General features: G+C 51.5%; 1 protein-coding gene and 1 long non-coding RNA gene across 3 annotated transcripts in view; one reads left to right on the top strand and one right to left on the bottom strand.

Annotated features, from left to right (window-relative positions):
• Positions 1–815: 815 nt before the first annotated feature.
• Positions 816–25274, bottom strand: part of OPHN1 (oligophrenin 1) — a 51731-nt gene continuing 27272 nt past the window's right edge. Inside the window, exons 5-24 of one of the 2 annotated variants that reach the window (XM_068204633.1) lie at positions 24827–24928; positions 23789–23899; positions 23059–23163; positions 21962–22091; positions 20522–20622; positions 18868–18959; positions 18668–18746; positions 18012–18045; positions 16636–16698; positions 15617–15691; positions 13889–13973; positions 13503–13561; positions 12030–12135; positions 11148–11307; positions 7181–7328; positions 5934–6230; positions 5095–5260; positions 4091–4141; positions 3326–3376; positions 816–3173 (exon numbers count right to left, since the gene is read on the bottom strand). In XM_068204633.1, the coding sequence (XP_068060734.1) occupies positions 3334–3376; positions 4091–4141; positions 5095–5260; positions 5934–6230; positions 7181–7328; positions 11148–11307; positions 12030–12135; positions 13503–13561; positions 13889–13973; positions 15617–15691; positions 16636–16698; positions 18012–18045; positions 18668–18746; positions 18868–18959; positions 20522–20622; positions 21962–22091; positions 23059–23163; positions 23789–23899; positions 24827–24928 (2007 nt within the window). In that variant the 3' untranslated portion in view covers positions 816–3173; positions 3326–3333. The remainder of the gene's footprint in view (positions 3174–3325; positions 3377–4090; positions 4142–5094; positions 5261–5933; positions 6231–7180; positions 7329–11147; positions 11308–12029; positions 12136–13502; positions 13562–13888; positions 13974–15616; positions 15692–16635; positions 16699–18011; positions 18046–18667; positions 18747–18867; positions 18960–20521; positions 20623–21961; positions 22092–23058; positions 23164–23788; positions 23900–24826; positions 24929–25274) is intronic. The other variant, XM_068204634.1, reaches the window with a different exon arrangement.
• LOC137482390 (uncharacterized) lies at positions 6897–8563 on the top strand. Its single transcript, XR_011004037.1, has 3 exons — positions 6897–6956; positions 7047–7151; positions 8053–8563. It is a non-coding gene; the product is annotated as an uncharacterized lncRNA (long non-coding RNA).

Below are 25274 nucleotides of genomic sequence, written 5' to 3'. Positions count from 1 at the left end.
TCCATGCCCACCTGGGGAGTGCTCCAGCTGCTTGGGCCCCGAGCCAGGGCACGGCACAGACCTCTCGGAGCTGGCAAACCTGGCCAGTGCTGCACCAGGAGACTGCAGGCAGGGGCCAGGCCCGCACAAAATAATTGCAGGAGGATCCCAAAAACACCGACCAGCCCTGAGCATGGTGTGGGTAGGAACGCTCCCCTTCTCCAGCTGGGGACCCTTGTGGCTGTGGAGGCAGCTTGGCTGTCCCTGGGCCCCCAGGAACACCTTCTGGAGCGGTCACCTCCATCAGGCTTCTCCAGAAATCTGGGCTCCAAAGCTGGCTGCAAGATTCCTGCGTCAGAGAGAGAAGCTGTTCTCTCCTGGGAGAGGGCTCGCTGTTAAAGAAAAGCAAGAGGCCTGAAAAGCAAACACTGGTGCACAATGTCAGAGTCAAAATGGGGGGGAACAGATGTGAGGAGGGGAAAAGAGTGCTGGATAGATGGAAAGAAGCCATTGGTGGTCACAGGAAAACCGGAGTCTCAGTGACCCACGGCACACGACACTGTCCAGGCACTGCAGCAGCACAGGAATATTCAGCCTTGGCAGGGCAGCTTCTCCAGTTAGAAAAATGTAGAAAACCAGCTTTGGGGACTGCAAACCCAGAGTGGGGCTATGGCAGAGCCCAGGGCACTCCCAGTCCCATGGACACAGCCCTGTGTGGCCTCCCCAGGGCACAGAGCTGGGCCCCCACAGCAGGGCCTGCCTGCAGAGGGGGCCCCCCGGCAGTGGGGACAGCACTTGGGCCCGGGGTGAAGAGGAACAAAACACACCGAGATGGCTGTTTCACTTCATGGAAACTTTATAAACACTTGCAGTAACCTAAGCTTGTACACATCACAATGGCTCCAGGGCTGATGCTGGGGGCTGCCATGCTGCACAGGGCGATCTCACATTCCCAGCTGTCACTCCTGGGCCACCGGCAGCACGGACTGTGCTCACAGCAGCAGGGATTGGGCCCCGCAGCAGCAGGGACCGTGCCTCATGGCAGCAGGAATTGGACCCCACAGCCCCCTGCCAGCATAACCAGCATCCCCCACCGCTCCAACTGCTGGCCCCCAGTGTTCAGCTGCACCCAGAGGTGCAGGAAAAATCAGCACAGACATACAAGTGACAAAGAACTTTAAAAGGACACCATGAAATAGTCTGCAAGAAGCTGCCTCTCCCCACTGCTCACACTGTCAGACGGAAACCCAACCACCCTTGGATTCTCCCTACCCATGGAGCCAGGCTCTGTCCTGGGGGTCTGTGCTGGGCAGTGGGCACGAGCAGGAGGAGGATGTGACATGCCACTGCTCCCTCAGAATGTCGCTTCCAGAGCCACGCACATCTGCACAACCCAAGGAGCTTCCCAAACTGACAGGCTCGAGGGGTCCCCAAACAGCAGCCCAAAGCAAGAAAGACAGTTGGGAAATGCTGGCCTTTTGTGGAGGAGCCACAAGCCCAACACCCTAACAGGGCCAGGGGGTGATGTGCTGCAGGCACGTGGCCCCAGTGCCAGGCTGGTCAGAGCAGCTGGCTCCAGCTTCAGCTCCATCCTACCTGTTCAGAGATCCCTGATCAGAGGGAGCCCCTGGTGAGGGGCTGCAGCAGGAGGGGCCCAGCACAGCTCCAGGTGCTGCCAGTGCATGTGGCACAGCCTCAACTGCCACAGCACAGGGCTGGTTTGGTTTTAAAGCCACGTTCATGTGCCAGGCCTAAAGGAGGGAGCAGCTGGGGCACTGCTGAAGCCAAGGGAGGGCGAGCACCATGGACATGACACACGTGAGCTCCAGTGTGTGCCATTCAGCAATAAGAGACATGAGGTCACACAGAGGGAAAGTGCCAGGAGGTGGGAAGGGCCTGCGCCGGGCAGGACACCATGCTTGAGGGAATGGAGCACCTGGGAAGCAGCTGTGGGAATGTTTGGCCACTATTTTGCAAATGCTCTCAGCACCTAAAGATAACCATTCAAAAGGAGGGAGTCATCTTTGGGTGGGTGGAGGAAGCAGGGAAGCAGCTCTCTGCCATGTACAGCCCTGCTGGAGCTGGGCCCTGGTGGCAGCTGGAGCAACAGACAAGCCTCTACTGCTACAGAGGTCATGGCCAGGGACACCTCCCGGGCCAATGGGCATCATCCACAGGGCCATGGCTGAGGGATAGGCTGGGCATCTTACGCTGGAAATGAATAAACAAGCAAACAAGAAACTGGGCAGTTCTTAAAAAAAAAAAACAAAACAATGGGTTTGACCCACAAACAGTGAATTTCAGATCCTCAGCACCTCTGTGCTGGCCACCACAATCACCCAGGATGGAGACTTCTTGGTGGGCCTGTGAGAAGTGGATCTGGTGGGAGTGTGGCTCACATGGAAGAGGAGGCAGTGGAGGAAAAGGAAGAGGAGAAGCACCTGCTGCTCCCTTCCCTCAGCTGCACCCTTGGAGGCTGCTGACCCGAGGGTGCTGCCTGAGAGCTGATCCCAGGCAAGGCTGTGGCCATGGCTCAGGCCAAGCCCCTGTCCAAGCCTGTCTGTCAGTGTAGTGTCCCAGGCCAGGGATGTCCAGGAGGAGATGAGGAGACATCCCATAGGGCTGAGCACAGTGATTCCCCCATCCCTGCCCAACCTGTGTCACCATGGGCAGTGGTACCAGGCACAGCTGTCCCACACACTGACACTCACCAAGCACAAAGGAAGGGGCTTCTCAGGGCAAGCAGGGCAAGGGGGGACTGCAGCTGTTTTGCCCTTGCATCCAAACACAGGGACTCAGCCCTCGTGCTGTCCATACACCCTTTTCAAGGCATGTTTCCTGAAAGTGAGCAGGTGAACAGGGGCTCCACATCCCTTCCACAGGTGGTCTGTGTCCCCCAGCCCTGCCCATGCTGCCATCACCTGCACGGGCACACACAGGAGAGGAGAGAGAGGAGAGGTGGGAGGGCAGGGAACAGTTCAACACAGATGTGTGGGCAGGACCTGCTCTCCATTGTGGTCTCCCTCTCTTAATTTCTTTGTGGGTCTCCGAGCCCACTTGTGGCTCATGAATCATTGTCCAGTAAGATAGCTGCTCTCCAGGGCACTGGGGCTGGCAAGGCTCAGCTCTGACTCCTGGGTCACAAGCACAGAAAGTCTCCTGGGTCCAGCTGGGCTGAGGTGTGCTTACAAAGCCTGGAAGAAGAAAACAAGCTCCATGTTCTGTGCAGCAGTGCAAATCCACCAGTAATGGCAGAACCACTGGAACCCCACAACCCCATAAATGCTGATTTGTCTTACATGTCTGTTTTCAGTTTATTATTCAATTTGTTGTCATAAATACGTACCTTTAGCCTCAGCTCTCATCACTTGGGATTCTGCCTTGTGGTGATGAAGAACTGGATAAAAGGAAGCAGAAGAATAGAGAAAAAGTGAGTGCAAGGAGCAAGCTCCAACTCAGCTCCACAAGCTCCACAAGGCTGGGTAATGGGCAGGGAGGGGTCTGTTTTGCAATAGCACAAATGTTTTCTCTCTCACTACCAGCAGCAGCAGTTCTCAGACTTACACACAAACCTGCTCTCTCAGGCAGAGATTGGCAGCTTTTCAGAGCAGGAAGCTGAGACTTATTTGAGCAAATATTATCACAAATGGCACCTGCTGCCACTCAGAGCCGAGGGCTTTGCCCATGCTGTGTCCCCATTAGCCCCTAGCTCCCTGTCTGCACAGCCCCTGTGCTGGACCCAGCCATGCTCTCTCAGCAGCTGCTGGGACTTAACCAGCCCTCATCACCTCACCCATGACCTGATCTTCCCACAAAGCCTGAGTACAACAGGCACTACATCACACAGACCCACACACATGGTAACAGGGATCCACAGGGATATTTCTCGCTTGAAGCATTTAACTTACCAAGTCTGTATCTGGACTCACATTTTAAGCTTTGTGCTCTTTGTTTAGTTTCAGCATTTTAGCTGAGCCCCATCTGCTGTTCGTGAGTACAAGACAGGGCAGGCCTGGGGCTGGGGCTGTCTGTGCTGGCTCTGCCTCAGAGGAGCACCCTGTGCTGCAGGGCTGCTGCTCTCCACATGCAACCTTCCCCGTGCCAGCCTTACCTGCCTGTTCTTCGGGACGCCGTCTCAAAGAACTTGGTCCTAGAGGCCACCCTGCAAAGGAAACAGGAGAAGTCTTTTTTCTGACTTGACCTGGCAATTTGCTAATGAGATCTGCTCTGTGCCAGGGGAATGAGATGCAGCATTGGCAGAACTGCAGACATCACCTTCAATTGACAGTTGTTGTGCCAAGGCACAGCCGGGCCTTGCACAAGGGGGCACTCCTTCTGTGCTCGCTCCACCCCCACATCACCCGCCAGCACTTTGGCTGGGCTGTTTATAGAACCATGGAATCATTCAGGCTGGGAAAGATCTCCAAGATCATGGAGTCTAACCTTTGACCAAACACCACCACACCAACTAAAACATAGCACCAAGTGCCACATCCAGTCATTATTTCCATGCTCTTGCCTATAATCCTGTGTGCATCCATCCCCTTTATGGTCTTTCCTTTAGTGTTTATGTGCTCAAGAAAGAGAAGTTAAATTATCCCAGAGAAGGAATTAAGGCAGTTCTGGTACAGAGCTGACCCTCATGCCTCCTATCACCTTTTGTTTTCTTTAGGTTAATTCTCACTAAAGCCAGTAGGGTTTCTGACTGAGACTCTCTTAAAATCTGAAAGAAATCTGAGGATAAGTTGAAGCTGAACTCCATCCAGTTTCCTTAAGAAGATCCAAGCTGGATCTTGTCCTGCCCCAGAAAGTGTCTGGTTTGAGGGGTTTGCTGGAGGCAGGCAGGAAGGGGCTCAGCTCCACCGACCCAGGAACAGCAGGGAAGGGGATGGAGCAAGGCTCAGCCCTGGAGCTGTGCTTGAGCAGCTCCAAAGCTTCATGTCTGCCTTTGCTGTGGCCCCACTCCCCTCCCTGGCCATGCTGTCTTCTCAGCTTTCCAAGTGACACTCAAACCTGCACTTGCGCCGGTGCCAAGGGGACATCCACAGGCTCCAGCCACTGAGCCCCCAAGTGTCCCCACCAGCACCAAGCACCTGCCACGGGCTGCTGGCTTACACAGACGAGGGCATCTCCTCTGCTGTCCCTGCTATCAGATCTGGCCTCTGCTCCAGCTTTGGAGGGATGGGAGTCCGGCATGGTGGATCTGGAGGTCTCACAGGGGGACGTGTTATCACAGGCTTATCACCATGGGAACGTGGCTTAGGGACACCGTCACAGTCACCTGCAGGGATGGAGATGACAAACACTGAGCAGGAAGCTCTGGCAGAGGCCAGATATTTATGAAAGGGCACTAAACAGGTCCATGGGTTTAGTTCTGTCCCTCTGTCTCAACACTCTCTCACTGACAGTGGCCAAAAGACAGAATAGAGGGACAGAGTCCAGGAAAAGGAAGTTCCCATACTACCTGTCCCAGAAAGCTTTCCTGGCACTGGGAACAGGGGCTGGAGCTGGACCTGCAAGGACAAACTCAATGCAGTTGCTGACTGTGAAGCTGATACTTCCTAGGAATGACAAGTGTTCTTAACCCAACCCTGTGTGGTGCTGCTTTATGAAAGGGAGAGGAACAGCACAAACTGGTGATTCCTGCAGCTGAGCTTTCATCCTGGACAGTGACACTACCTGTCCTCTCCTCGGCTTCTTTTCTTCCCCAAGATTCAGGCAACCTTACTATTCACTTAACCTTTCAAATTCTTTTAAGAGTCAAATCAACAAGGAATGAGTGTCAGACTTTATCCGTGCCCACACCTTAGGCTGTTCTGGTCTCCCAGCCACTCCTGCTGAACTACATTGAGAGGACTCAAGGGGAGAGGCCACCACCTGGCCCAGGGAGGGCTGATTCGGGCACCTCGGGCTTGTCCTGCCTGGCTCTGGCCAGGCCCCTGGCACACACTCACCCTCTCTGCCACAGATGCCTGGCCGGGGCGCCGGTCTCCTGGCCTGCAGCGTGGCGGTCCTCAGGGCAGGGCTGGTCACCACCCCGTTGGCCGCCCTGGCGGCTGGCTTCGCCCCTCCATCCTGCAGCCTGTTCCCCAGCTTCCCCAGCTCGGGCTCAGCGCGTGGCTGGGGCCGGCTCTCAGCAGGGGGACGCCCCGGCTCGTCCCCCCCTGGCCGGGGCGCGGGCAGGCGGCTGCGGAGCAGGGGCTTGGGGGCCTCCACGCCGCCACCGTTGGGGGTCTGGCCGAGCCTCTCTGCTGTGGAGACAAGAGGGCAGAGAGCCGTGGGATTAGGTGTGTACCAAACCTGGTGTGCCTCCAAAAGCCACTCATCCCACCCCTCTTGCTGTGCTATAGACCTAGGAACAAGCAGGAGCTCTGCTATGAATCCTACTGCTCCCTGCAGCCTCAGGGTGGTCCAAAGTGAACAAATGCTTCTGCTCCCAGGTCAAGGAAGCATTGAAATGCAAGGCCAGCCCCAACTCCATTAGCAGTCTGCAGGTTTTACAGAGCAATGTGAATCAATCATGTTTTGCCTGTGTCACAAAGTGCACTTTATACCTAAACATCATCAGAGCTCTGAAAACTAATGGAGAAAGAGACTTTCTATCTCTTTGGTGACTGTGGAATCAGGGCACAGCCTGCAGTGACAACTAGAGCAAATCAGGTGCAGAAACATGATTTTAAGGTGTGTGCCCTTTGCTGTTAATCCAGCTGACTGTAAAGAAATGGTGAAGCCGTTATGATAATGTCAGAGTAGAACTTGGTCTAGAAAATACCTTAACTCTTCCTGAAAAGGTTCTTTGGAGTTCTTGCTCTGGATGTGGAACTGCCAGCAGCTGAGCCAGCTTGAGACCTCCTTGGGCCTCCTGCAGTACAGCCCTCCCTGGCTACCATCCCACCAACACTCCATGCAGTTTTTTGCCTCTGGGCCTCTCCTGTGCTAAGAACCAGCCTTTGTTTAGCTAATGGAGAATGCAGCAGGTAGCAGAAAAACCCAAATCCCACAAAGTCTGACTTGTGACATGATGCAACCAATATAAGTGTTTTTGGCTTTCCTTTCTCTCTGAGCAGCCCTCACTGCCCGCCATGTCCAGGACCTGGAAAGTGCAGCCCTGCTGCTGTTACCTCCATTGCTCCTGGAGAGGTGTTACAGGAAGCAGAAGGGGTGAGAAGCAGGTAAGGCATCAGGGAAGAGCCAGACTGACCTCCACTCTCCTCCACAGAGGCACCGAAGAAGACAGGTCTTTCCCTCAGGGGACGCTTGGAGATGGTGATGGGTTTGTGCCGCCGGGCAGCCACCCTGGGTGGGGGCACTGGGGGGGCTGTGGTGTCTTCGGGGGGGCCAGAGTAGATCTGTAAAGGGACACACGTTCAGGTGACCCGACACAAAGGGGCCACTGCCTCACCTCCCGCTGCTGGTGCCCCTGCCCAGCACAGAGGGTGATGGTGACCACAAATGACACTGTCCCCACCACTGACACTGTCCCCACCACTGACACTGTCCTCACCACTGACACTGTCCCCATCACTGACACTGTCCTCACCACTGACACTGTCCCCACCACTGACACTGTCCCCACCACTGACACTGTCCCCATCACTTACACTGTCCTCACCATTGACACTCTCCTCACCACTGACACTGTCCCCATCACTTACACTGTCCTAACCACTGGCACTGTCCCCACCACTGACACTGTCCCCACCATTGACACCGTCCCCACCAAAGATGCTGTCCCTGCAGCTCAGCAGGAATATCACAAACAATTTATAGAAGCAAATTCCCCTGGAGCAGATGAGGGAGACTTTGGAGCTGACAGCTCCTGACCAACATCAAGATTCCCATCGTCACAGAGATACAATCCCTGAATCACCTAAACCAACCCTGCATTGTTCCAGATGTAACACTAAAACCCTTCAGCTCTTGGTTTACAATGACACATTTGGCACCAGGAAATTACCTGGGATAAAATACTGGCATAAAAGCAATGCTACTGAGAAGTTTTATCTCCTTTTCTCACTGGTCATGTGGCACCTAGTTAGTTGGGATTAACTGAGAGGTTCTCATTTATGTCAGGGCTTTTTTTAAGAGCTGAAAACAAAATACATCTGAAGAGCTGAAACACCCTATTAAAGCCCAAAGCAGCTGCTCCTGTGTTCTTCCCAGGGATGTTAATTGAAGTTTTATCAGGCTTTAAAGCCCGAGTTACTATGGAGAGGTGGCCCGAGCTGCTGAGCCCAGAGGTTGCACTGCCTGTCCTGGGAGATGTGGAGATGGACCTTTCCTGGCTCCAGCCCAGAGGAGGAGAGCTGTGCCAGCCTCACTGGCATGCTGGGTCACCACACCCTTGGGCTACACTTTGGTATGGAAAAACAGCTTAATTGCATCACCCAGAAAAATCTTACCATGAAGAAATGTAACATTCTCATTTAAGTGTCTCATTTTGGTAATTCAAACCAAAAGCATATTCCTTCATCTCTGGGCCAAAGAACAAGGCTAGGAGACCAAGATGGGGGATGGGAGAGGAAAATATGTCCCTAGTTTAAACTCCTTGGTCCCAAGCATGTGCCTGGGGAGGGCGGGCAGTGGCAGACGGCTCCCCACACCCCATGGTCAGGCTGCTCTGGCCCAGCCTGGGCTGGCTTTGGATAAATCCATGTGTCAGGATCAGGCTTTGCTCCCAACAGCCTGCCCCAATGTGCATGAGGAGAGGAGAAACAACACAGCATGGTTCAGTCTGAAAGGGCCCACAGTGAGTAATCTGGTCCATTCTCCCTGCTCAAGCAGGGTTTCCCTAAGGAGCAAATGACACAGGATTGTGTCCAGACAGTTCTGGAATATCTCCAGTGAGGGAAGATTACACACCCACTCTGGAAAAAAACAACCCCACACTCAGGGTTTGGTGACACAGGGCAGGTGCTGGCTCACTGCCTGCAGGGCTCTGCCCTGGGAAGGGGCAAGACACGTTCCCCAGTCCAAAACACAAGGTCTGGAGTACTGGAGTACTCTCTTGCTGTGACATAGCAGCACATGAATTAAAAGCAGCAGCTCCTGTATTAATAAAACAGTAAAGGATTGCCTGTAGGAGGGAAATTTTTTGGCAATATCAACCTCACCCCTCTATCCTGAGCAGAATCCAATCCTCCTTTTAAAAGAAACACTAATCTCCCCATGGACACTTATACAGGTACCAAAGAATACTGCTTTCAACACCTGAAACCCAAGCTAAACCAACCACAAATGACTGTGTTTAAGAGGTGGGTGCAGGCTCTGATTTACTTCTAATTGAAAATCAAGTCAAATAACATAAAGGTACGAAGATATTGACAGACCCTCACCTTAAAGAGGTTTGTACAGGGAAGAAGGTGTTTTCAGAACAATCAACCTATTTAATTTAACCACGGCATTGAAACATGAGCTGTGGAAACAGCAATTATCCACAAACACTTCATGAATAGTTACTCTGTCCTCAGAGTCTTCAGATTGCACCATATAACCCACATCCCCTCTTCCTTCAAGTCTCATCTGAGCTGTTTGCTCATGTGTGAACTGAAGACTCTCCAGCTCCAACGCCGAACTTAAAAACTCAATCCAATAAATGTGACTAACTTAGCTTTATTGCTAGAGAAATTAAAAGCAAGCAAAGAGACATCTGGTTTAATTAAAGCTGTCATGCCAGCTCTCAGAGGTGGCAGGGTATGCTGATTCAGACTGTGCTGCAGGCTGTAAGGAGGGGAGCACAGAACCTCATCTCTGGAGCGAGCATGTGAGATCCCAGACACAAATCAGTCCCTGTTTTTCTGTGGGAACTTATTACAAGTGTTCATAGAGATCTATAAAGGAATTGGCTGCTGTTCCCATGAGCTTCTGCTCTGGGTACTCAGAAGCCTCTCTGAGCTCTTTCATCCCATTTCAATCCCTGGTATCACAGCAGACTCCCACCCCCTCATCTGGTCCCATACCCCTATGTTGTTCCCACCTGGTTGCTCTGGCTCCACATCCCTGTTGGCAGTAACCTTGCTGTTGCAGCTTTGGCTGCCTCTTCCCTTTCCAAAAGGAGCTTTGCCCCAGCCCATGTGCTGCCCTGTATGCTGGGAGCTGCCCCAGCCCCCTCACAGCAAACAGCATCCCTGAATGAACGGCTCCATGAGAGAGGTTTGGACACTATGCACTCTGCTGTGAAAAGCTGGAGGACCTAAGTCGCTCCTTGGAACCCAGGGCTGTTACCAGGGCAGTAATCTGCTCCCTGCTCGGGATCTGCTGCTCTGGATGCAAAGGCTGCTCCAGCTTTCAATATTAACACCCAGCTCTTGTCATTCCCCAGCCACCCGACACCCCTGAGCTGGTGTCAGCTATCTGAGAGCAAGTGTGAGCACAGGCACAGTGGAACATTCTGCTCTCCAAAGGCAGAACTCCACATGGCAAAGCTGCTGTCTGCACGTGCATTTTCTGCACCACCCCAGCAACCAGACCCTGGCTGGGCACACGGGCGATGCTCAGGCTGAAATATGAACACCCAGCACAGATCCATGGAAGGCAGATGAGACTGGAGGCTCTCCAGGGCTCTCAGTCCTATAACAGCATGGCCCAGGGACATGGGCACCAGCCTCAGCTCCTCTGAAGGCCCCACCCCAGGCAGCAGCTCCCTCAGCCTCCCCCTCAGTCCAGGGAACACCTCCCTCAGGCTCTCCATACCATCTCCACACCATCCCTGTGTCTGTATCTGAACACAACCACAGCTGAATTACTTTCATCAACCATTCAACACTCGTCTGCTCTAGGTTTTTTTCCACTGATTTAACAGCTGTGCAGTGTCTCATCTTGGACTGTGCCCACTAAAACCAATTCTCCTCTGGCCTAGCTCCTGTCTAGCAAAGGAAAGAGTGAAGCCCTGTAATGTCTGGTCATACAATAGGGTTTTTTTTCAATAAACATTCCCCTTGTTTAAAAGAAAAGGCAAAATTGCCCCGGCTCGCTGTTTCCTTTGGTACCAGATAACAGCAACATTGAGGAACACACCTGCTACCCTTTGCTTCCTCCTGAAGCCTTTCAGAGCAGAGTGTTATATAAAGCCAGGCCAAGGAGACTCCAGAAGGAGCCCAAGCGCTGTCGTGTTGCCACAGCAACAGTCTGCAGGAGCAGGCTGGAGCTGCGCCGGGGCTGCCCCGTACCTTCCCAAAGTGCTCTATCAGGATCTCCACCACGATGTTTTGGAACTTGATGTTCATCATGGCTGCCACAGTGTCCTCCTGTGCTCGCATGAGGGTGGGCCCGAAGATCACCCCCATGTTGGACGGTGACATCAGATTCTCCCGGCTGTGCTCACAGACGCTGCAGACAGCAGGGGAAGGAGGAATAGAGTTTGGTTTGGTTTGTTTTTTCCCAAACAGATCTTATTCCAAGGAAAAAAAAAAAAAAAAAAAACAAAACAAAACCTAGGATACACTAAGAATCAGTAATTCAATTTTCTTCATTGTGTTTCAGAATTTGTTTCCCAGCTGTGACAAACATGGCTCTAGCTCTGACACACACATTTGGCTCAAACAGATGCTGGAGAGAGCAACGTGCTGACAGCATCTTTATTTGATCTCTTTCCACTTCCAGCTCCTCTTTAACTCTGCAATCAAAAAATATCTGCACAACATATGCACAAAAGGAATCATTTAAATCCTATATCCTTTTTCTCCAGAACTGACTTCTGGCTTTAATTTTCTTTCCCTCTGAAGGAAGAGAACTGAATGTAGGGAGCACACTATGGTGGTTTCCAATAAATTTCTGAGGGGTGACAATTTACAGCCCCTGCTCTCAGAGAGTATTTTCATTTTTAAATCATTTCCTGCTCTGTGCAGGAAAGGAGATGGAAGGAACCACCCGAAAGAGAAGCATCACTTCATGCAGAGGGCAGCAAGGATAGTCACCCCATTTGTGCAATCCACGTGGAAATTCCCAAGGACACTACAGTGGGTACAATTTTGCAAACCTGACCTCCCAAAAAGACTTGGCCTGCTGATTCCATTATTCCCCTTTGGTTTTAGAGGAAAACATCTGCTTACTTGACAAGGTGCTGGATGAGGAGTTCTAACATCTCCCTGTTCTTGTCAGGCAGTTTATAGACCAGTGCATGAATGGCTCCCAGCCTGTAATCCAGGTTCTCAGACTCTGGAAAGCAGCAACACAAAGAAGAATTTATACCCCACACTTTCAAACTAAACACCCCAGGGAAATACAAAGCCAAAGGAAACCTGTGGAAGCTATTCCCTGTGCAGCATGGGAGCAAAAGGGAGCAGAGGGAAGTGAGATTTCACAACAACAGGGTGAACACTGTGAGAAACAATATGAAGTGGAAAGAGGAAGAAATGGAGCTTGAAAGGGAGCCCAAGGACACCCTCCAAAAGAGGCTGGGCATGGGCAGGTCCTCCCCTTCACACCCTTGTTCCACACACCTGGGAGTCTATGAGCCCAGAGAGCTCTGACACTGAACAACACCTAAAAATATCCTGCAGGGAAAAAACCTGCGTCTCTGACCCAAAGAGGTCACCATTAGAAGAATAAATAATCAGGAAACAATAAAATACTCTGTGTGAAAAGAATAGCATGGGGTCTGGGTGGCTGGGAAGCTCAGTGGTGCAAGTTTCTGAGGGAGAGCAGGGAAGGGGTAAATGTCCTGCCCACACCCAGCCATCACATGCTCAACAAGCTCTGAAACTAATAAATCCTGGGCTTGACCACCTTCAGCAAGATGTGGAACATTTCCCTTTCCAAGAAAGAATGGGTGTTATTCATTCTCCAGAGGGACACATGAAGAAGTGGACACCCTCCCAGTCTCCCTGTGACTTCTGGAGGCACAGTGGGATGAGAGATGCTCTAATCCCACACATTTCCAAATGCCAGCACTCCCATGCTGAGGCTGATGACCCTCATCATGCTCTCTGCATCCCTGTCTCCCTCACAGATTCACAGCTGGTTTAGGCACTGGTTCACAGCTGTCACAGCTTATCTGCAATGGCCACAATGAGGTGACAGCCAAGTAGCAGCTTCTTGGCTGACCTCTGTTAGTCCCAACTGCGACTCAATCCCAACAGCTACAGCAGAGAAATGTCTTCCATGGACTGTTTTCAACATCCCAGGACAATTTTCACAACCTAAAGGGAGCGCCTACTTATCTGGGTGGCAACAGCACATCCCATTCCCTCACAGGTTTTAAAATAAATATATCGATACTAGGGGGAAACAATTCTTGTGGCTGCTTTCAAGTGAGTGACATCCACTGGCTCTCCAGACCCCGCAAGACCACAAGACCCTGTCTGAGAGAAGGGCACTGCAGGAGCAAAGGAGGGAAGGGAACATCCAGCACCACATCCCCTGCACAGGTAAGCACTTGGAGAAGAGAGCCACTGCTCTCTCTACAGGTGAAGCAGCTGGACACCACAGAGCTGGGCAGGCAGAGCTCTGCCAAGTGATTTTGATGAACCCTGGCTGGGGAGAGCAGGGCCAGGGACAATCGGCAGAGAAGCTGTGGGACTTACTGGCAGCCAGGACCAGCTCTTTGTGGAGCTTGTATGTCATGACGGGTTCAGACAGGTTCCTGCAACAACCAGAAAGAAAACTCAGCTCTGCAGGGCAATTGTGACCCACTTGTGACACGGTGGACCAATGGGCAAACTGGCTTATCCCTCAGTGCTACCAAGATCCACTGGCATTTCCCTCTGCAGTCAATATCAGTGAAAGACCCCTGCCCATGGGACTGGGAGATTCTGCAACACCCATATTTATCATTCTTCTTCCCAAAGCCTTTGTCATTTTGCCCTTTTCAACAGCCAGATGTGACTATCTGGCAGCTCATTTCACCTTTCATCTGGATCAGCCCCAGTCCCCTCTGCCTCCTTGGGGCAGGTGTGACCTGCAGTGCTACCTGAGATAGAACTTCAGTGAGCTGGTAATGGTCTTGATGTCCCAGTCCCCACTTTGGAGATCCACATCCCCAGGGCATTTTGGATCTGGAAGAAGAATGAAAAGGTTTTAGAATAAAGTTCATTCAGAGGCTGCTAATAAACAGTCTGCTTGGGGTGGGGGAATTCACACAAAACCACAGCAGTACACAACGAGAGCTCCTAATTCCCATGGCTGGGAAAAGCAGAAAAATAGCACCAGTGTCAGGGTTTTGGAGAGGCTGGGGAGTGGTGCTAATGAGGGACAAAGAGGGAAGCACAAGGTAAAATTTAAGCAGTGCTGACAAGTCACTGAGAGCATATTCTCTATAGTTTATTTTTTCACAAGGCTGGCAGAAACAATGGATTTCAACAGGTCCAAGACAAGCTTTCTGACATCCAAAGTAATCTGCATGTCAGCTCAAATCTCTCATTTGCAGCTACTCCCCTGAAGGCTGTTCTGGGAGCATTCCCTCTTGCTTCACGGAGAGGAGGGAGCTCAGGGGAGGCCCAGCAGCATGGAAGTACAATTTGCTCCTGCCTACCTCCCCAGTAAACCACATCATGTCTGTGGCGCCACGAACTGAAGGATGTAGTTGTAGGGCAGGGGGAAGCTAGACTACAGAAATGAACAGCAGGATTTATTTTTGAAAATAAATAGGACTAGAGACTAAAAAAAAATTAAATTATCTCCTATTAACCTCCTTTAAATTAAATTATCTGTAGTGGTTAAAGATTAAATCCTGCTGCAGCAGTTATTTCTGTGGTGTTGGACTTTCCATTATGCTTTCATATGCAGTGGGGTAGAAAGTGGTTACCCAGACCCATGCAGATAAACAAAACAAAAAGCCACTCACTGGTGGGATTCAGAGGAGAAAACCACAGAGCTGCTCACAGGGAGGGTGAGAATCAAGCAGCAATAGAACCTGAGGCTTAGCAATGAGTCATAGGCCAGCAGAGCTGGGCAGATGCCTGAAGTCATGGCTCTGTGAGAACTGGGCATAGCCAGACATCAGTACAAACCAGGGTTTTAATAAACAACATCCAGAGTAGAAGCAATAGGAAACAGCTAAAGCCTTTAAATGCTGCATTAATATCAGATGTCTGAGCTGGCATGAGCCCGAGGCACACAGGCAGCAAGGTGAATGCAATCCCTGCCCTGTGCTCCGGCCCCAGGCAGGGCTGGGGAGAAAGGCTTGGCCTTGGTAGGTGGGGATCAACCCGAGGTTCCCCGAGAGGCTCACAGGTGAGCATGAGGTGAGGGTATGATGGCCTCAGCCAGGGCCCAGCCCAGAAGGGCCTGTCCTGGCACAAAGCAGTACTGCTGACTCCCTCGACCTGCCAAGACTGTAAACACTTCCCCAGTAGCCAAGCTTGTATGACAGACAGATCCAGCCACAGGAAGGCTCACAGCAGGAATGAATCCATTGCCTTCTTGACACCTACATTGGCTCCTTATGGTACGCACTGCACACAGCGAGGTGTCCCCATCCTTCCAGAGAAAAACCTTACACTAGGGTGGAGGGCTCCCTGCAAAGGCCACCTTCCCAGTCCAGCTCATCGTGTTATCCCAGGAAAGAAGGGGAAGATGAGCCTCAGAGGGCTCACAGGGACCAAAACCCATGCTGGACATTTCTCACTGTGGAACCCGATCCTCTCTGTCCCTCACAAACAATTCGAGAACAGAATTGCACAGAATAATCAATTCTTACCAAAAAAGGCATTCAGTAACTTCTGCACCTGGATATTGCTGCCAACAGTCCGGTACACGCCCTCCGTAGTGATTCCTAAGAGCACAAAGCCAAGAGCGTTAGCCGAGGTTTCCCGCTGGTGGTCCACAGGCCCCATCTAGTGGAAATGTTCTCCTGCTGCTGGGCTCTGTCCCGCTACCCGGCTTCTGTCCCATATCTGGGTCTTGTGCCACTACCCAGGTTCTGTCCCATATCCCAAACCCTGTCCCACTCTCCAGGCTCTGCAGATTGGGGCTCCACTCAACCCAGCAGCTGAGGCCACCAGCACCACCGTGGTCACCATGTCACGGCCAGGTGAGCACAGCCAGGGTGTGGGACACACCAACCCTCACACCCCATTTCTGTGCGGCGCAGCTTTATCACACATTTGCTCAAACCCCCACAGAAGACAAATGCATTGAAGTAGAATTTGAAAACACTGGCCAATGCTGGGACAGGCAGAATCACTGTCTCTCCTAGCTCTGCCAGCAAGGTCTTTGTGCCCCCACTGCTCCCCACTCCAGTGGGCCTTGGCTGCCAAAGCCCCAGCAGCCCCAGCCCCACACCTGGAGATGAATCCAGGCCTCTGTCCCACACTGGTGATGTTCACTGGTGCAGGCTGGATGATATGCGACAGCCCAGAGGAAGAGCTGCCACCCTTCCACCTGCTTTTGCTGCTTCACAGACTGGGGCTGAAGCAGCCTGTGGCCAGCCCTGCTGCCAGAGCTGTTCTCCTGCCCAACACTGGGTGTGCTCGGGGCCAAAACTGAGAAAACCCTGAGTGAAAACAGCATAAAGGTAGAAGTTCAACCCCAACCGCCTTGGTATAACATTCCAAACCATGTGGGATTTCTGCTCTCGAAGAACATACATTTAACTGAAGAACACACATTCCTCAGCTGAAAGCTGAAGTCCTGTGTCAGTGGCTAGCCCTGTACTGCAGGAAGCACAGTGAAACTCGAGGTCATGGGCAGCACGGCCGGGCCAGCTGAGCTCCTCACCTTTGGTCTCCACTGCATTGATGCACTTCCGAACAAACTTGAAGCCCACCTCGTTCAGCTCCACTGTTTTGGACAAGGAAGCTGTGTTAGCTGCCTGAGCACTCCTTGAGACCCCTGGGACCCCCCAGCCCCACCTCCAACCCCAGCCCCAGCCTTTCTTGGCACCCAGAGCCACAGTGCCCCAGCACAGAGTGTTCACACCTGCACCCACATCCCCTACCCCCTCAGGAAACACCGCTGTTCTGGACATCCTGACAAGCAGTTATTAGTTCCACATGTTCTCCCATTTTTCCTCAAATTTATTTTGAGTTGCAGCACTGCTCCCTACCTTCTCTCTGTCTTTAATAATAAGGTATTTAATAATAATAATAATAATACTGTAAATGATTTGGATTGTGTCTGATAAAGACTTAAATAATAATTTCCAGAGCAAAATCTGCAGTTAAAGCTATTCCTCATCATGGGACTGTGTAATTTCTGCTTATCTACATCACTAGGATTAAAAAGCAAAACCAAACCAGCTTGATGTGCTGAGGAAAGCTGAGCACAGGGCTTGCTCCACTGAGCTGGGGAATCCTGTGGGATCCCTGCATTTTCAGCAGGTTGTTTATACTGATTCTGTTTGCTCTCAGCAATAACATCAAGCTCAGACATCTCTTAGCCCTGCCCCAGGAATAAGCACAGACCCACCTGGTGCTTGATACTGAGAACTATGATACCACTGGAATTCTTACCAGCTTTAATCTATGACAAATAATGTTTATTCAATGAAACCCTAATTCACATTCCTCCCAGCGTGCGATGTGAACACGGCCACACAGCAGGTTTGTGCTCATGCTTCTGGGAATGCTCCCCCCGTGCTCACTAGAGCCAGCTAGTTACAGTGCTGATGAAGTGAGCTCTGAGACAGAATGCAGGTTCCACCCAGCTAACAGAGCCCCAGAGGGGTTCCAGGGCTCTGCAGTGCATCTCAGTGTTCCAGAGCTCTGCAGGGTACACCCCACTGCCGAGCCAGGGGACACGGGACATGGTGGTGGGTGGGAGATCCAGGGAACTCAATGCCACCTTTATTGCCCCGTTACAACCTTTGTTAAGGCACACATCCTCAGATGTCTCACTGGGGTTTGGAGGTGCAAACTGAACCTCACATCCCACTACTCCTGGCTAAATAAAAACTGCTCACTGCAGCTCTGAGCAACTCATTCTTATCTGGGCTCAGTGCCAGACACTGTGGTGTAAGAACAGAAGTGACACTGCTGTCACGGAGCGGGGACAGTGCTACTCAGCAGGAATTGAGGATGAGTGTATCTGCAAGGAAAATCCTGCCTGGCCTCGAGGCTGTGAGAGCCCAAAGAACAGCAACAGAAGTGACTCACTTTCTTCCTGCTTCGTGATGGGACTGTGATAAATCTGAAAAAAGGGCGGGAATGGGGGAAGGAGAAGCAAAAATATCATCAGCATGATTTGGTATTTATTTCTAAAAGAAAATGCAGCATCCCATAAATCACCCCCAGATTATCCAGAGGCAATCACAGCCAAAAAGACAATGTCCCATAGAAATCTCATTTTATAATCAGGCAAGAACCCATTATCTGCACAATCAAGGAGTTTCTGCTGCCTCCCTGTATTTCAGTGGGGCACCTATTGCTAGGGAAATTCTCTGTTCTGTAGGCAAATCACAGGGCTCTGAGCTCTGCTCACACTGAAGGAAGGGGACACCAGTAGGCACAGAAAGGTGGGAGAACGCAGGTGCAGGGTGGGCAGTGACACCTTTCAAAAGGTGGCTAAGAGCAGGGATAGACAAAACATCATCTCCAGCAGGCAGTGTGGAGCAGGAGTGAACCAGCCCTGGAAAGGCTGGGGCCTGGCACAGCAGGGAACACCCCGAGATTTAGCGGGGAACCCAGTGGGAGCTGAGGGAAGGGCAGGGAGCCCATGGTGATGGTGCAGCACTGATCCCGAGCAGCAGCCGCCGGCAGAGGACACTGCTGGGCAGCACATTCCAGCTGGGAACAGCTCCAGGAACACTCACCGGCTCCTTCCCGTCCATGGCCTCCATCCACAGCCTTCGGTTGGCTTCTGAGAGTGCCTGCAGTGTGATGGTCCCGGACCTGTGCAGAATTCCCCCAAGGATAGGCAGGGAAAGGAAGAAAAGTTGTTTTTAATAGACAGCAAAGAGCGATTTGCTGCAGGCCCATGGGGTTTGGGGCCACCAGACACGTAGCCTCTCACCTTTCATTAGTTTCAATGTCAAAACAAAACCTTTTGTCTATGGAGTCAGTCTTTCTCCTTACACAGGATTTCAGGGTCAGGTCCAAGGTGCCCTAGGAGAGAAATGAAAGCCAAGGTGAGAGGACAGAAACATGGGAGATTTTGGGCTCCTCAGGCCCCTCAGCTGCAGCCCAGCACAGCACTGCCCACGGCTCCTGCCCTGACATTCCGATGGCATCAGTTCCAGGAGCACAGGTGGTCCTCCCACCATCATCACAGGCTGACATAAGAGGCTCTGAGTTCCAGGCTTGCTCTCAGCCAGAGGATGCTCTGGACTCAACAGCACTACCCTACACAGCAGCACTCTGCCCCGACAGTGCTGGAACACCACTCCAACCAACCCAGAGAGGCACTCCCTGTCTCTGAGGCCAGAACCATGCTCACCCGTGCTCAGACATAGCTGGGTTCTAATTTTTACCAGGGCTGGTCACCAGTACCAATTACCCACACCACCAATGAACCAAATGGCTTTACACAAACACTGTGGCAAAAGGATGTACATTTCCTCACGCCAGACAGAGCAGACATGCTCTGGATAGGTTCAGCTCTGGCCCTGGGTGTTTGTGTCCCTGCGCTCTGCAGCAGAGTTAATTCATAATTTGATTGTGGGTTTGTGGCCAGCTGTGACCTGATGGTGCAGGCTACCAGACTGCCAGTGTTTGGGAAAGGCATTAAGTGTTCCAAGCCCCTACCTGCAGTGATGGGCCTTACTAGACATGCTTATGGCATAAATGACAACAAATCTCTCCATACAATAGTTTGGATATTTCTTTGCCCAGCTCTCTGCCAAGGGGTTGCAAAACATCTATTTTATTTTCCTGCTGCAGTGTAAAGAGCCCTGCCAAAAGCAGACCATGAGCTCACACACTGGAGCACACAGGCCTGGCTGGGAAGGCCCTGGGGACCCGCTCCATGGCAGAGGAGGGCGGGGGACTCAGCTGGAGGCACTGGCTGTGCTCCATCCTCCCACCCCTCCCCGTCACGCGGAGGGACTGAGGGAACTCCCAGACTTTGGTAAACCAAAGCACTTTGTGAAAGAAGTAGTTATCCAAATTGCTGCCTTAGTGCAGTTTGGAGCTGCACTGTTGCCCTCTCCTCTCCCCACACTGTCTCAGAACCAGTGCTGAGAGCAGAAATCAAACCACAAACCAGTGCTGTGAGCACGCAGTGCTGTGAGGAAATGCTGCATTTGGAAGCAGTAACTCCTGTAACAACTTGAGTCATTCAGTCACTTCAGTGGCTGCCACAGTTCTTGTGGCTTCCAGCCCCTGTGCACAGGGAAGGATCGACATCAGCCGGTCCAGAGAAGCACAAGTTTCACCCCAGACTGAACTCATGGGCCAGCACTGTCTGGTATCTCTCATGTCACACGACCCACGTCTGCTGCCAAACCCTGCAGGGCCTGGGCTCCCAGGGACACAGTGGAGTGAGACCTCTCCTCACAAGGGTGCCTCTTCCAGATGACACCAAACTGCCCTGTGCGGGCAGGGAGGGGACAGAGCCCACCCCTCTGCTCTGTGGCACCTGCAGGGTCAGCTGTCATGGGAAGGGAGGCCATACATGGGTGGAAGGTGGGCCCAGTGGTTGGGCCAATGTTTGCAGACATCCAACTCACCTGCTTAGCTCCAGGCTTCTGGTCTATGGGTGTCATCCGCAAGGTTTTTGCCTCTTTTTCATACTGGCAGTAATACTTCACCCAGGAGATGCCCAGCGCCCCTGCAGAACACAGGAGAGGCTGGAATCAGGGACAGGGCTGTAGCTGGATGCAGCCAGCAAGGCATGGTCAGTGCTGCCCACATGTCCTCCCTTCTCTGAGGTGGACACTGACAGCCCTGTGGGACATCAACCTTGTAGGTGTCTCCATGGGCAAGAGTCAGGAGGAGAAGAAGAGGAGGAAGAGAGAAAGGGGAGGAGATGAAGAGAGAGGCAGGAGGAGAGGAGAAACAGGAGGAGGGGAGGAGGAGAGAGGGAGAGAAGGAGAGGAACACAGGGCAGCAGCTGCCTCCAGCAACCTCCCAACTCACAGCTAGTGAAAGGGTGTTTGTGGGACTCTGACCACAAGCCAGGCTGGTTTGGCCAAGCCCAGCCAAGACCTACACTGGCAGGATCCTACATGTCCTGAATGTTCACAAACCCCACTACTTTTTCCTGTGGGTGAAAACTCAATAATTTGAGATATTCAGTAGCTTTAAAATAGTCTAAAGTTCCTATTTCTGGATTCATTGTACCTTTTCTCTGTTTTCTTACCTGAAGCCCTTTATAGGAAATAATTCAACTGGTATCCTTTCTGTAACTTGTTTTTAAGTTGCAGTTGTCAGGAAGAACAACTTTTCATACTTGATTTACAGGGAAGCATAAACAGAGGCAGAAAATAGCCACTGGCCTGCAGGAACATGCCACATTTAGGGTCTAAAATTACTGAGTGTGCTTTCTTTTAAAAGCAATATAAACAGACTCAGAGGTCACAGTTTTGCATAGACTTATGTCCTCTGAGCATTCCTGCTGCACAGCCATGGAGAGCTGCAGCCAGGGCTTGGAAAAGGCTGTATTTGGTCTGATTTGATTCTGCTCAGAATTACAAATTTTGCTCTCAGCAGCTTAACTCAGCACTGGTTCCACCTTGGCTGTGCTGAGCTGCTCGCAGAGGCTGCCAGAGGGAGGCTGTGCAGGACACCAGATTCATCCTGGTGAAACACAGCCAAGGCAGAGCCTGCCAGAGCTCCAGGCTCTGCAGTCATAAATCCCATCTCATCGGAGCGCAGGGCAATTAGCCCTGTGCTGTCACAGATATGTCACTTGGGCAGAGCTCTGTGCCGCTGCTGACAACGCTGCCAGCTGAGGCTGCTGGTGCTTCCCCAGGCACTGCAGGCCGTGCCACCCTGGGCACCTCAGGCACTGGCAGAAGGTGACACCCTGGGCATGCTGTGCCCTGGCAGCTGTGACACCCAGTGCAGCAGGGCTGGCCTGGGCACAGCAGCTGAGTACAGCCCACAGCTGGGCTATGTCAGGGCAGGCCTGTTCCCTATTGCATCCAGCTGCATCCCAAAGCCATTACATTTCTCCTGAGTGTACAGGTAGCCCTCGATGGTTGGCTGCCCAGGCAGCTTGCAGGTTAGGGGTGCTTCCTTCATCCTCTTCTTCAGATCTTCCAGCTCCTCCCGTGTGCTGGAAAAGTGATTCCTCGTCTGGTAACAGAAAACAAACAGAAGCATATTTGAACATGAGCAAAAAGTGAGATGTGGGTTATTTATTCCTAGATAAATCTGAGGTGCTGTAGCAGAAAGGAATCGGCTCCCAAGGTACAAAACATGCACACCACTCTACAAATCCACATGGAAACTGGTTGTAAGAATCACTGAGCTCTAAGGGATGACTGAAGACACACATCATGTGCAAAGATGGTGCTGGAGTGCCACAGCTGGGAGGCCACTTGTTCCTTTAACTAAGGAACTTCAACACCTTTCAAGGCTGGCTGGAGCAGAGGCAGCACCTGAGCTCCCATTCACACCATTGCTTGGGTAACAGGTGTATTCTCCTCGCAAAGGTGTTGATTCCCAAAGGATCATGCCACAGTGCTTAGCATGAAAGAGTCACATCAACAGGGGGTACAAAATCCAGGCATTTTGATGGAATACTGCTTGGACCAATTAATGAGCCAGCAGCAAAACCATCTTGGCTCGGATTTATGGCTGTTGTTTCACAGAAATGAAAGCCAGTCAGGAAAGACTGAGGATAAAAAAACCCAGGACTCAGATATTCTACCCCATGAGCACACTTGGCCAACAGAGAAGCTTACTAAAGCATATAGCAAGCCTGCAGGAAGCCAGTACCATTAAGATCAAGGTTAGAAGCCTTCTTAGAGTACAATTTCAATCTCGTGAAACTGAAAGAAAATCTCAAGCTTGTTTATGCACCAGGTTAAATTATGCAACTGCAGTAGCACCTTCCAGAGAAAACAATTTCATAGACCTGTAAACTGTTCCATGCAAGAGAGGGGAAAACCCATGTGAACTGAGAAGGAAATAACTGTATCTGCAACAATGCAAACATGGCCAGACTGCTTGGGTGGAAAGACCTTGCCATCATAGGTGTGTAAATACAATTGAGAACAGAAATCACACAGAAAAGTTCTTCAGCTGGGCAGGGACTCACGTTCTGCAGGCTGAGCTGGAGCTGCTGCTTGTATGGGAGGAAATCCTGTGTCAGCTCCACTGTCAGGTTGTTGTAAGTGAAGAGGCTGTGGAGAAATGCCAGCACCTGCAATGGAGGGAAGGGACACACTGAACTTCTGTGTTTAGAATGGAAGGAAAGATGGACAGAGTGTGGGGTTTCAGAAATTACATATGCAATTATTTTTTCCTCATAACTTTGGAATGCCAGCCTTGGTATGGCTTATCCATCACAGTGTCCCTAAAGCCCAAGCTACCACCCACACATCTGTCTGAATAAAACACCCCGAATGAAAGGCCCAGAGCAGATCTGCAGAGACCATCCACAAGACCCACAGGATCCCACACTCCACTGCAGCTGGCACTGGGGCAGAGCCACCACCCAGGGCAGGGTCTCTGCACTCAGCCACAGTCTGGGACCCTGCAGGCCAGGCTGGGACAGGTGAGCAGGGCAGGTAACACCTCTGTCCCTCTGCAGAGAGACAGCACTCACCAAACCCAGGGGGGCAAGATAAGCCATAACAAGAGCCGTAGCTCTGTACAGTGTCCAACCTGTTCCTCAGGATCCACAGACAGCCAGAAGAAACAGGGCTGGGGCTTCACAGTGCTCCTGCCCCACAGGACCTAATCAAACCTGGCAACTCATCCCTTCCTGCCATTGCCAGCACATCTGAGCATCAGCCAATGAGGCTGAGAGAAAAGGAAGCTCCTACCGGCTCCACAATACTGAATTTCTTGCTTTCTTGTACTTCCTGGATCTGGTACACATACTCGAGGGAGGACTCAAAGAAATTGTGTCTCTCTTTGTCCACCTGAAGGTCAGCCTAGAAGAAAGAGGGAAAAGTGGAAAAAGAAAATACACCACATGTAGTTTGAAAATATTTGACTCACTTTTGTCTGTCAGCCCATACATAGTTCTGTCCTCACTGAAAACCTGCCTGGTGTACAGCCCAGCTGTGAGCTGGAACATTGGATATCCTTTTAAGTCTCCCCATTTCTGGCTCCCTTTCATTCAAGGATCCAAACACTCTTCTCACTCTGCAAGGAACAGGCTTTCCCAAAGCTCATTTATTACTTTAGCACAAGCCTCTTCTCCTGACAAGGCCACCCTCACCACCCTCTTGCCTGACCCCATCTGTGTCCCAGAACCAGCAATTCTGGAGCTGCAGCAGCACACAATGCTCCCAGAGCTCACACATAGTCTGCCTTGCAGAGATGCTCATAGGCTGATCTGACAACTGGTCTGACAGATCTGACCAGATCCAGCTGCTCCGGTGTGGGCTGGAACAGCTGGGTTTCCTTCCTTACTGCAACATGCCTGCAGCAGCACCAGCTGGAAGGAACCCCCCTCCTCTGCCTGCCCCCACAGCCACCCAAAAGCACCAGCAGCAAGGCAGGACACCAGGCCAGCAAGAGGAATAATAATAGGTTACTTTTCAGCCAGAGAACTTCCCCAGGTGAAAGAGTGGCCAGTCCCCAGCTGTGCCAGTGCCACTGGTCACTGCCCTTCACCATCAAGGTGACAACAAGCAATGACAATGTCTGAAGCCACTACCAGCATCCAACAGACACAGGAGAACTATGAGCTTGATCTCCCCGGTCTCACAGAGAATCCAGGCTTTGAGTGGATTTAACTGATTATCAGTTTCAACTGGTTACTGGAAAGGATGATTCCTCTCCCTTTTTTTAAGACCTAGAGCAGCTGGTGCTGTTGCTTCTGGACCTAACTCTGAGAAAAATTCCATACACACCTCCTGTAACTGAGATTCCTTCTTTTTGGAAGACAAATGCAAGTGACGATCCAGCATGGAGTAAAACTTCTCACCATCCTTCTCAAACTTTTTCTTTCTTTCCTGTAGATACAAGAGGTTGAAGCAGAACCAATTATTAGCATTTTCCAGATAAGAACATGCATCAACACCAATATTCTTTGTGCAATTCTGTATTCCCATGGACAAATTTTGGTCAACCCAGCCAGAGAACAGAAGGCCATTTCTCGTTTGCTCTGCTTTCACAGCCCCTTGCCTACCTTGGGTGCAATTACACCTCAAGACCCAGTCTAGCAATACTCTGTGGCACAATAAGTATTTTTTTCATGCCAACATCATGGCAAAAGCCCCACCAATGAGGTGCTGTTCCCTCTCTCAATCTCTTCAATATCCCGTAAACTGAAGACGTGCTCATACATCAAAAAACCTG

This window comes from Anomalospiza imberbis, chromosome 14 (assembly GCF_031753505.1).
Source record: "Anomalospiza imberbis isolate Cuckoo-Finch-1a 21T00152 chromosome 14, ASM3175350v1, whole genome shotgun sequence".
Classification (NCBI taxonomy): domain Eukaryota; kingdom Metazoa; phylum Chordata; class Aves; order Passeriformes; family Viduidae; genus Anomalospiza; species Anomalospiza imberbis.
Note: the sequence above shows the minus strand (reverse complement) of the source record. Positions and strands in the feature narration are given on the sequence as shown.